Below are 12,653 nucleotides of genomic sequence, written 5' to 3' on the forward strand. Positions count from 1 at the left end.
TTCTGTGCAATTCAAGGACTTTATTTACCTCATACCCATGGCCGATTTAGAATCACCAATTAGCCTAACATGCATTTCTTTACTTGGGGGAGAACATGCAAAGTTTAAACAGGCTCTGCCTAGATTTGAACCAGGAACTTTCTTAGTATGAGTTGACAGTGATAGCTCGTGCACCAACATGACTGCCCTATTTCAGGTCTCATATCTGTTTCAGGGGACCTTCTGACTACTGTAGCACATCTGTTGCCTTTGTGCACTATCTATGATCACTTCTATGTTTACTGTTTAACTCTTTGGAGGTTCCCCCATGAATGCTCAAAGACCAGCAGGTCCCTATGACTGCAGGAACTCGGGCAAATGTGGTGGGAAGACTGAAAAATCGTGTGACACCTCAAATTTTGTCATCACTTTCCCATAAAAAAAACACAGACGTGTGCCACGTCAAAGTCTCAAGATTCTTTAAAACCACCATTTTCTTGAAATCCATCTCAGTTTACAGTATATAGGTCAGTTTCGACCCAGGTCAGCTAGCCCCTGCACAACAGTGTCAAACTTTCAAATAGTTTTTGTGTATTTTGGGTCACTTTAGGAAAAGTCACCAAAATTAAGGCTAAAAGGATGACATTCAAGGTATTTTTAATCCTGCTAAATGTCAGGACAGGTCCAATTTGACCCAAACAATATGTAAAGGTTAACAATACCCTCAATTAACTGGTGGGTGTCAGATCTGCTAACAATGTACATTGTTTAGCAACGACTCATTATTCCCCTCAACCCATCCTCACTCCTCTGCCAGCAACTGCATCTTTATCACAGGGTTGAGTAATGTCACTCCTGCTTTGCCCCCTGCACTAATTATCAGATCTCTAATCATCAGTTTATCACACTTTCTTAAATGAGCAGAAACAAGGCCAGTATTGAGGCCCATCTTATTGACCGTATCGACTGCGTGGAAAAGAGAAGGGTGGTGGTGGTCTGAGGTGGGAAAAATGTTGAAGAGAAAATTGATTTTTAGGAACGTTCATCAATTCATAACTGGAGTTCAAATAGTAGAGCTATTATGTTAACCAGCTGAGCTTTCTTTTAATGGTGTTTTTTTTTTTTTTTTTTTTTTTGTAAAAACTGCTTCCAAAAGAACCAAACGAGTCAAGTGCACATTTTTCCCTTATTATCATTTCCCCCCTTCATAGTGGCAATTCATATGATTTTCCTTTTATTTGGTTGCCGCTACATAGTCACTTTACTACAGGTGGGAATGAAAGGAAAAGGCTGAATGAAAGAATGGCACAACACAAAATATGCAAATGATTCCACACAGATTCATCGCATGACACAATTGGGCAATTAACAGCTAATCACGCTCTGTGTTCAGCTGACTGGTGTGTCAGTAGATACAGTGCATTTAGAACTATGGCAGACACCAGAGTCAGAAACAGAGATGGGAAAGTGCGCGTTTACAGACCTTGATACTTGTGCATTAGTGCCATATGCATGGAAAAACAGAGGATCAACTCTACCTTAGAAAATGTCAGTGGCGTGATTAAACTGCAAGCAAGACTAGTCAATAAATTCTTCAAATACAGAGAAATTTTTTTAGACCGAGCTTTAAGTGGAAAAACTCAATTTTAAGATGAATGCACACTTTAGAAGTCAGCATTGTTCTGCAGAGATGCAAAGAGAAGGTGATATGGTGAGATGAGTCATCCATCACCAACTTCTCAGTGTGTGAGCGAATGCATGTCATGCACCAAGAGAATGCCCATGGACATAAAGGCTTGACCCCAGCAGCAAGAGGATCCAATGGCTCTGTGATGGTATGGGAGGAATTTTGCTGGCATCAGGAAGTGTCACTGCAAACCACTGCAAAGCTGTACCGAGTGGCCACCTTTATTCTGTGACAAAACATTTCTTCCCTCATGGGAGTAGCCTATTTGAGGATGACAGTACCCCCTTCCCTATGGCAAAAGTGTTCACTGAATGGTTTGAGTCACTGGCCGGAGCTGTGGAAGCTTTTGAACCAACAGCGCTTCTCATAACCATCATTGAAACTGTCCAAATCTCTTTGGATGAATTGAGTTCAATCTCTCAGGTCGAGTGCAGAGTCAGTACAGACGTGCATGCAAACTGTAGTGATGTCAACACCAAACTGAGACGCTGTATGTATGTTTTTCTTTTAATTTGCCACCCCTTTTTTAAAAACTGGCCTGGATTTTTATGTTTGGGATTTGATGTCCACTAAGCTTGAAACACAACACAAACTTGTGTTAATCCAGGAAAGGGCTCTAGTCGTCTGACTTCTGTGAAATAAATGAGGTAGTAGCTTCAGTTTAATATTCTGATTCATCTCCCTCTTTTTTTATATACCTCACTGAGGTTCTTCTGCCTTTAACTCCCAAAGAGCCCCCCCCCCCGGCTGTCACACCAATTAGAAATCCTAGGTAATCTTACGTCTAGTCATTAAAATCCAGTCAGACACTGGGTGCAATAATGTTCAAAGGGTGCTGTGACAATCTCTGAAATATGAAGCAACCTTTATTAGATTTCCACAAGGAGGATTCCGTCAGCAATCTGTTCTCAGGATTGTGTTTAACCGCCTACAGTCTGTTGTCTCCACATTAGAAATATATATATATATAATCTATGATCTGCTTCTGTTTGGGTTGCAGCGGGATAGGAGGGTTTGCGCTGAGGTGGAAGTGAAGCAGTAGGCGGTGAGGCGGTGGCACATCTATCGAGGGCAGGGCGATACTGGGGTGGAACGTTGCCCTGGAGCGCGCCGCACGTACCGAAGGGACGCGCTGATTGACAGTCGGAGGCACGGAGCGCCCCGTGCGGAGCTCGCAAGCGGAGCACGCTAATCTCACCGCAACACGTCTTGTCAACGGCATTGTGTGAAATTCCCAGATAGATCAGCCTGGCGCAGAAAAGAAAAAGAGCAAGAGTATCCGTCCAGCGGCTCCGTTATTGGAGGGTTTCTGGAGAAGTGGAAAGGACGCGGCGGCTCTGCAACTCTCTCCCCATCTTCTCTCTACCTGTTCAGTGATAAGTGGAAACAGTCTTGGCCAACCTGGCGCCTCAAAGTGTCCGGATAACGGGAGTGGGTGGACGCAAAGGTCAGAATGCACCAAGCAATCTGAGCGAACAAAGATTTTTGTCGATTTCTTTTTGTGGACTAAAAGGACTGCGCTTGGTGCTTGATCAAGATAAATTTTGGGGGGGAGAGGTTGCTCTTTTTAAAAAAAAAAATTGTTAAATGCAAAATAATCGCGTTTGTGAATCTGTTTTTAATTTCCAGGCGATTGTAATAGAAGAAAACTCTTTCTAATTGGAATATTGGATACAGAAGCAGGAAAGTCTGGAGGAATTTAGTCTAAGTTCCCTTGGTGCGTAATGTGTGCAAGTGCCACATAAGTACTTTTGCCTTGTCCGTTTTTCTACGTCCAGTACCCCCATTTTTCTTTCTCATGGAGTAGGCTGAATCGCAGGTAAAGACTTAAAAAGAGTGGGCTTATTCCCTGCCGCCCCGAAACACAGGCGGATTCGATGCGCCGATTCTTCGTGTGATGGTAAATGACCGATGGGGAATCATGAACAGCTCTTCTGAACTCGAAGATGGAACTCGGCATAAAAACCAGGTATGTTCCGCACATTCTCCACTCGATCTGTGGGCTTTTTTAAATTACTATTATTATTATTATTATTATTATTATTATTATTATTATGAGGAGTGGTGCATCTGCTTGCTGCAGTGTTACCACGCTGAATTTGGTGCCTCTCGGGCGAATCACTGCACTGTAGAGACAGAAGCTGCAGATGAGCTGTTATTCCCGACTCCCCGAGCTTTAGCACTTCTGTTCCTGTCATAATGTTTCAACCCACCCGCGGATCACACGGTCCCCACGGCTACTTTGTATTTATTTTTTTATTTTAATGTGTCACAGCGCGCGAACGTGTTAGTTAGCCCTACTTAGAAATACATTAATTAAGGGGAATAGGTGAAAATCACTGCAGGAGATAATTGCGCATCTCGGCTGCATCCTCACCACATATTGTCAGATTACTTCGGGCTGCAAGCTGCTCGCTTGTCTGAAAATCCCGTTTGTCTTGTTGAAAATGCCGAAACTTGGCGCACAGACATCCTCCCGACAGTCTTGAGTTCAGCCTGTCTCCCGCTCGGGTGAACTGGGACAGGGTCGGACGTGTATGGTGTTGCATGCACGAAAGGCTTACTTTGGGGAATAGTCAATGTGTTTTCACAAGGTCAGTAGAGGGTTATTGACAGCCAATGAGAGAGAGAAAGAGACAGAGAGAGGAGGCGAGAGAGAGAAAGGTCTCCTCGGGAACAAGGGATCGGATTTCGGGGCACTGATGCAGCTTGTGGCCTTTGCAAAACACACAGAAAGGAGAAAACACACGTTTTCCTTTCCTTGTTTCTAAAAATGTAGATGGCTTTTAATAAGAAATGTGAAAGTGCTGAAAAGTTCCTCAGAGAAATCTGAGACAGTAAGAGCAAATCTGACGTGAGCCTGCAGTTTGGCGACCTTTCCATTGCTGACGCACCTTTGATTTGTTTCAAAGGAAATCAGCTCACATAAATCTCACAATAGATTTTTTTTAAAATATACGACAACATTATTATCCCAGTGAGACTAATCAATAATATGTGCTTTTAGAATGTTTTTGTTTTGTTTTTTGTACTGTGAATTGCGAATGGTGCCATTCCAATTGTTAGAAAGACGCTGGACTTTGGCACATTTCTAATACTGCTTAGGTGTTGGATGTGTGGCTTGCTGCTCTCCTGTAGATTTCAGGGCTCAGTCAGAGTCACTTGCATGGTGGCACTGTGGGCCTGTGTTTGAGTCTTGCTGCATGAGTATGGACTGATACCGAGATGAGTTTAATGTGTTGTATGTTACAGCTGGCAGATCTTCATGTAACCTGCTTATAAGTGAAGTCGAGGCCAGCGTTTTATTGCCTACAAGCTCCCCTGTCTATTTTATAAGCACTTAAAGGTCACGTGAACACCAGATAGCCTGCCCTGGGTTTTAATGTGTTGAGTGTGTGTGTGTGTGTGTGTTCTGCAATGCTAGCCTCTCTGTGTCTGATCAGTAAACTAAACTGAGGTTGGGGGGGGGGGGGGGGGGGGGGGGTGTTGTTGATGAATGAATGAAAAGTGAAGAGTCATGTTTAGATTTAAAAAAGAAAAATCTGAATGACTCTAATATTGTGAAAAAGCCGAATGTTATCCATAACTTCAACACTGGGTGAGAGGAGATGTTGTGGGAAATAAGAATGCCTAATGCTCCAATCTGTCCCACTCCTCCCTACATCAATCTGTCTCTTTCTTCGGCACTTGTTATGTTACTATCACACACAGGCAGACATAGCCATTCTCTCTGCCACCCCCACCCCATCCCTCTTTTTCTGTCAGCCAGTCTCTCCCTGCAATCTTTAGCAGTAATACCAATCTTTTATCTCCAGTCTCGTGCTATTGACACAGTCATTTCAGACCCAGTGGGGAGGGATCAGGTAATAGAGATCTCTTGCGGTCTCTGTTTGTCTTGATATTACAAAACATCGCCTGGTATTTGTCTGGTAACTCTGCATATTTGAGTCATTGCTGTAGGTGGGCTGTCATCTGTGCCCTTTTGTAACAGATGGGTGCCATTTAGAGTAAAGCGGAGATTCAAGTGCGACTTAAAAACCGGCTTTGAAATCTTCGCCAGATACAAAGCAACTGTGTGACTGTGGCCACATGGTTGGATGTGCTATTAACTTGGGAGAATTTCAATAGCGGAGCATTCATATTAGGCTTTTTTGATGAAAAAAGTCAGAGCTGAGAAAAGTCAAGGCAAAAAAAACAACAGAAAAACAAAAACAAAATATGATAAGAGCAGGTTGCTTTGGAATGAATACACATCCCCAGAGTAAGAGCTTTTGGTCGCATGCAGTCCAAATGATGAAAGCCCAAAGGACTGGATGATGATTATAGGAAAACAGAACTTGTTTTCAGTCATTTACATAATATCAAAAAGGTATCCAAAGGACAAGGAAGTGAATTATCATGTGACTCCTGAAGCCAATGACCTGCTTAACTGTTAGGATTTAACCTCCATTTTCTCTCACGCTCCGATGAAAGCCGCTCGCCTGAATCGTTAACCTGTTTGCTTACATGGCTGGAATGAATTGATGAAATTGTGATTCATCAACTCTCTGTTTTAAGTTATGTATCAGTTTTACATTTTTGTAATTCAACACTGGAATAAGAAAGGTTTTGTTCTGTACAGAAACCCCATTGTCCTGTAGGTCTTCTTTTGAAAGGTTAGCTGTTCTATTCAATTCAATTTTATTTATACAGAGCCAAATCACAGCAACAGTCACCTCAAGGTGCTTTATATTGTAAAGTAGACCCTAAAATAATACACACAAAGAAAGACCCAACAATCATATGCACCCCCATGAGCAAGCACGTTGGCAACAGTGGGAAGGAAAAACTCCCTTTCTATATCAGATTTATAGATTTGTATATTAGTTACTGTGATGTGATTCTTATAGCAGGTTAAGGGGCATTTTCTTTTTAAATTTCATAGTGTGATATAAGTGCATACACATGTGCTAACACCTATGGTATATATAAATGTACTGCACATAGGATATGTCTGTATATTTCTCATCTTTACCACACATGATGCAGAAACACGCACACAGTACAGCTTTAAAGGGAGATAAGCCCAGTGGGGTTGCCCACTTGGGCTGGAGATAATCAATAACATTCTCTAAACTTTCCAAAGCATTGAGGAAAAAAACCTTTTTGTTTATGACTAGAAAACCATGGAATATATCTGACAGTTTGTCAGCTCTTACACCCTAAGCTTCACTTTAGAACCACAACCAACACAAACTGATCAAAGTCAAGAAATGGAATCAATGAGTCAGCAAAGCGTGTAACAATAGTTAGGAAGTCTATCTATCTCCAAAACATCATGAAGGAAAGCTATATGAAGGAGGAGGATGTGCAACACATACATGCAAAGATATGTGCACACACACACTATGTTTATCACACACAAGTATCAAAAACAGACTCAGCAGCAACCCATATCACAAATTATGTCGACACCTCTGCTGGTATTTATCAAACTGCACTAACTCACTTAATTAGATGTTGTACCCACACGCAACTGTGGCACAAGAGTCAGGCTCTGTAGCACTTCATGCACACACTGATTTACGCCTACAGCAATAGTGGAAATTTTTTTATTTCTAAGTAACTGTGTGATTATTTTATTTCCGTCCTGTACATTAAACTGAAGTGCCCTGAAGTGAGTGCAATCACTAAGTAATCTTGCTCATGTACTAATGGAATATGTATCATATGTATTTTTTAAGCACCTTAACCTCAGTTTTTAATGGAAGGGAAACGTGCAATATCTTCTGGTCAATGGGAGGGGGTGTGCCAATCAACAGTAGTCTCATCCTTGATATTGCTCAGTAGCATTCAAACATAATGAAGAAGTTCCAAAGTGCCTTTAGATTTCTGGATAACAGCACAACACGATTGCAGAGTGGCTACTCCATGATAATAACGACAAGCAGCTGTTAAGAGGCAACTGATGGTAATCTTGATATCTGCAATCACAAAGCACGCTTCTTTGCAGCTCTGAATCGTTCAGGTCCCGATTTATAGCGTTCATGTGACGAGTTCAAAACAGTAATGTGCGTACAACTGAGAAGCCATTTACACTCGACAAACAAACACATGAAATTGCCATGATCACTGTACAAAAATGGTAATTATTCTTTTTTTCCATATAAAGAATGCGTGAAATGGCAGCAAAACCTTTCCCACATAGCGATCAATACAGAGAATTATTAATCTCCTCTTCTCTGTAGAGCCTTTTAAACCAAAAGCCATAATTAGTGAAAAAGAGTGAAAATATAGATGAGTGCAGCCTGTAAAAAGTCAGCTACTTCCCAAAGGATTTGGTAAAGACCAAAAACATGACTAAAAGAGAGTCGTGGCTGTACTTACATTCCCCGCTGCTAATTAATGATCAAATTAAAACTGCTGGCATGCCCACAGTTAGCATACTAGCTAGGATGATAGCTAGGATATGCAAAGATTTAACATTTATTAACTGTAACAGAAAGAATTTGCAGTTGTCATCATAGTTTAAACTTTTACTCGCTACGGCTTATTTGTGTTTAATAGGGCAGCATTTGCGATTGGAAAATTGCGGCCTTTCATATCGTGACTTTGATTAATTGTTCGGCCCTAATAACAACGCTACACTGGAAGCAGACACATGTGAAGTATATGTTCTATACAGCCATGCCATGATACTTTAATCATCAGCATAACAGTATGTTGAGGGCTGAAGATTGTAAATGCGTGCCGTCTCCGTGACAGATGTGGGCTTGCTGCTTCTGTGGGTACCCTTGTCGAAATAATGAACCTGCTGAGCTGGCCAGAGGTATAGGAGGCCATGTGGACTGGAGCAAAACAGAGCAGAGAGACTTCCCTGGATCACTGGGCCTGTGATTTCCCTGTGGGGGGTCTTGCTGTGGCAGGACTACAGCTCTAACAACCTCGGCCTTGGTCTCCCCTGCCTTGCTCTGGCTTGGCATCGAGGAAGCACCTGACACCAAAGGGCTTCGTGTATTTGTCACATCACCGATACGGATACAATAATAGCTACACATTCTGCTTTCAGTCAACTTCAGCGCATCAATTACAATGATAATGTGGAAGTTGCTTTCTCTGTCTTTACATGTGGGCGCTTTTGTCTGTACTGTAAACATCTCAAATTAGGCTGTGTTAAGAACTGTACAGTACATGAAAGTACTTATAGTTTGACATTTTCATGCGAGGGTCTATGCATGTTTCTCTTGTGTGATGACTTACTTTTATCAATCCTTTCAAACTTAGTTGGGGGAGGGGGACAGAATAGATATAGTAACTCTATTTATCAAGAAGAAAACAAAAACAGTCCCTCGGTGTCACTGATTTCACTTTGCTCTTCATAGCAACATCCCCTATAAACTGGCGCGTGTACTATAATGAATTTCAAAGCCTTAATTTTTTGCTGTTTCTCATCTTCCTGTGGGTACGTCTCTTCTCACACAAATGCTTTTCTAATTGCCTCTCTCTGTTTTTATTCTTTGTATTGGTGCAATATCAGCTTCCTTCCAGCTATAAACACATCCATGCGCTATAGATGCTTTCCATTGTTTTAGTATTGTTGAATTGTGGGTTCAAAGCCTAAGTGGTTCACAGGAGTGTAGGACTATTGTTAGAATGAAGGTATGAATGTGTGAGAGGACCCTGTGTGTTGGTGGATCAAAGAGGTAATGAGCCATTACTGTCAAGTTGTTATATAAGTGAAGAGTGCTTTCTCATAGAAAGTGATTGAGTGTCGTAATGGAGCGGCATGCAGTTTTGTTTAGGTTTCCGACACAGACAGAGCCATTTTGTGTAGCATCCCAGCACACTCCATGGTTACAGCAATAGAAATGGTCACTGTTCAGCTGCAAAATACTGAAGGGTCATAATGAGCAATGAGGCCAGAGGTGGCCAAAATATTGGTTACCAAATTGCTATGGAAATAAAAAGCAGATGCATGTTGTTTTTTTATATTTTTTTAATATTTCCAACTTTTTTAGTTACAAAATGGTTGTAAACAGATAGTCTTAATATGTTGAGTTATTTTTTTTAATTGAATAAAAAAAAATATTTATGTATGTATTTCAATGTAGAATGTTGGTGGTTCAGTCCCTGAAGAACCAGAATCCAATCCAATCTGAACCCCGAGCTGATCCTGATGCGTTCATCGGACTCTGAATGTGTGTCCGAATACTGGATAGGAAGTACTTATGCAGATGAGACATATTGTATAAAGCCACTTAAGCGCTTAAGTACTCAAATGGCACTATATAAGAACCACTCCCATATTTGGAGTTTTCAAAATCCAATACATAGGCTGTATTTTTTCAAAATATTGGTTTATGTGTAGGGATGGGTATCGTTTAGGTTTTATCCGATACCGGTGCCAAACCGGTACTTTTCAAACGGTGCCGGTGCTTAAACGGTGCTCAAAGAATGGAGAACACAAAATTGGTCCAAAAACCTCTCATGTTCAGCTGTTTTTTTGTAAAAAGATAACAATGTTAGCCTTTTCTGCAGCTATAGGGGATTTATGGCATCACTCTGGGCTGGAAGCAGTGCTTAAACAATGGAAAAAACACAAACTTTGTCCAAAAACCTCTCATGTTTAGCTGTTTTCCACTTTTTCTTTGGTCATTTTAGCCTTTTTGGCCAGGGTGAAGGGAGTATCTGCCATCAAACAAGAAGACAGCCGCATGTAACTACGACGGTGTTTGCTAGTTCACCTTACATGCATTAATGTAATAACGTGGTTAGCCTACTCAACGTAAATTACACACAAACAACATTAAGCTACTCACGCAGAGAAGAACGGCTGCTGCTGCCATCATCATCCGTCATCATTTCTGCTACACTGGCAGGGCTAGGGGCCAGGACTCTCTTCGGGTTTTTGGGGGATGTTGCTAACTCCGGGTCCGATAACAGGCACCACACCCGCAGTAGATGTGCTCAGTGTGAGGTCTCGCAGCAAGCTATCAAATACGCGCATTTTTCAGCTTTTAAAAAAACGCTATGCGTCGCCAGGTGTTTCATCGGATTTGAGGTGTTACCTCCTTTGCACAGTATCACAGTATCAGCTTAAAGCACTTGATGCAGGCTGCTGAGTTTGCATATTTTGCTGTCAAGTACAGCCAGACTTTTGACCGCTTGGCCTTGGGCATTTTTAATCTGTAGCTCTGCTCTAAAAGAACGTACGTACCTGGACCCGCCTACTATCCTCAGAAACGTAAAATGATTGGCTAGAATCTAAAGTGTATCACAGCTCAGGAAAAAAAAAGCACCTAAATAAAGCACCAAAATGTGCGCTGCTTTTCGGTCTGGTTACTACCGTTTATGTCAGAACCGGTGCCATCATGGCACCGGACACCGGTACCCATCCCTAGTTATGTGTATTAAGTTCTTACAATAATGACATAAAGATCATCTTTTTTTGTTGTCATGACAAGTCGTATATCACTCATGTCTTATAGTCTGCTAGCATTAGCTTGTTGTTATTTTTGTGGTGTTGAAAACAGAGAAGTTGCAGAGCGCCTTCTGATGGATAACTGTGTAATTAATTTTCAATTTTCCACTGTTGTAAATGCCAGTACCAATATACTGACAAATAGATAATACACAAATACAACCCTATGGTTAAATTGTAATTTGGCTAGTTCATGGTAGGATTAAGATTATGAGTCTGTCTCATGATTGTGTTTAATGTTCTCATGTTTCCTACTATTTTTATAAGTATTTCTGTCATCTTTTGTTCTAATACGACGTTTTTGTAAACAAACTGCTTGTTGGTAAAAAGTCCAGGAGGGGCATCTAGGCGATATTCAAAAAGGACATAAAACAGGTCACATCTGGAATGCCTGCACCATTTTTCAAACAAGACTACAGATCCACAATATTGGTGAGCTAGTGGATATTCAGAATAGAAATGTATGCTGGGATGCGTAGCTCTATGAAGATAGGCCTTTGCTCATCTGAAGGTTAAACATGGGAACTGCTTTCCTGTGTGCTTTTCACCCCTTATTTCTATATTTTTTCTCACTTTCTCAGTGTATATATTTCTTATTCACATGAATGTGCAGACTTTCAGATCTCTAGTGCTGCAAGCTGGCCAACGAGGCCTTCGGAGAAAAAAGAGCCATTATCCAGGAAGGACAGGAACACAAATGAAAACAGAATTTGATGAAGAAGAATGAAAACAAGACCTAGAGTAAAGAAACAAAAGAGTAACCCAAAGTGGAGTAAAAATGACACAGGAGGGTTGGAGCGAATGAATCATAGACAGTCCCAGATCAGTGTTGCGTAGACAGCGGGCTAGCTGGGGGCACATGTACCTTTGCAAGATGACGCAGATATATTCCAGCTGCTCAAAATCCCACGTACCATCAACAAAGGGTTGTTATCAGATATACCACACATTGCTTTTGGGGAGGGAACGCAGTCTTTTTCCACACAGTCAACTCTTGGATCAGTTACAAGGCTCATTGCAGATGCCCCAAAGCATCACCAAGGGCTCACTCGCATTCAGGAAAACAGCTGTAATAGGGAATAACTGTACCTAATTGATTCATGGTTCTGGTGATTATGTTGATTTTGTGCACTACATACGCTTTGGGTCAAGTGTGTATGCCCGAAGGTGCACGTGACTCAGTGTACTTGCATGTCCTTAAATGTGTGTGGGCAAACACAACGTGTGTACATGATGATGATGATGGTGGTGGCCTGTTGTATGTTTTTGAACAGTTGTGAGAAAAAGTAAATGCGAGCATTAAGAAAGAGGCCAAGGTTACTCTCTACCAGCCAGAGCACGTATTGACAGACCTGTCAACAAGCTGACCTGATGGGTAGGGTTTTACAGTAGAAGAGCTAAGAGTCCAGGAAAAGACTTGGGGGGAGAGGAAAGCAGGCAGGGAAGGACATGAAAAGTACATCTGTTGGACCTTTGCTGGTCCTGCAGCATATGTTGCAAAAAAAGTCATGAAGATTAAAAAAGGAA

At 41.6% G+C, this 12,653-nt stretch overlaps 1 protein-coding gene across 2 annotated transcripts in view; it reads left to right on the forward strand.

Annotated features, from left to right (window-relative positions):
- The first annotated feature begins 2,611 nt into the window (after window positions 1-2,611).
- The window catches only part of fibcd1b (fibrinogen C domain containing 1b), a 125,501-nt gene continuing 115,459 nt past the window's right edge, over window positions 2,612-12,653 (forward strand). Inside the window, exon 1 of one of the 2 annotated variants that reach the window (XM_085280054.1) lies at window positions 2,612-3,635. In XM_085280054.1, coding sequence (XP_085136180.1) covers window positions 3,564-3,635 — 72 coding nt within the window. In that variant the 5' untranslated portion in view covers window positions 2,612-3,563. The remainder of the gene's footprint in view (window positions 3,636-12,653) is intronic. The other variant, XM_085280053.1, reaches the window with a different exon arrangement.

Source organism: Mchenga conophoros, linkage group LG7, assembly GCF_057382185.1.
Source record: "Mchenga conophoros isolate Kocher_MC1m ecotype Shallow Benthic linkage group LG7, M_conophoros_male_GT1.1, whole genome shotgun sequence".
NCBI classification, from domain to species: Eukaryota; Metazoa; Chordata; class Actinopteri; order Cichliformes; family Cichlidae; genus Mchenga; species Mchenga conophoros.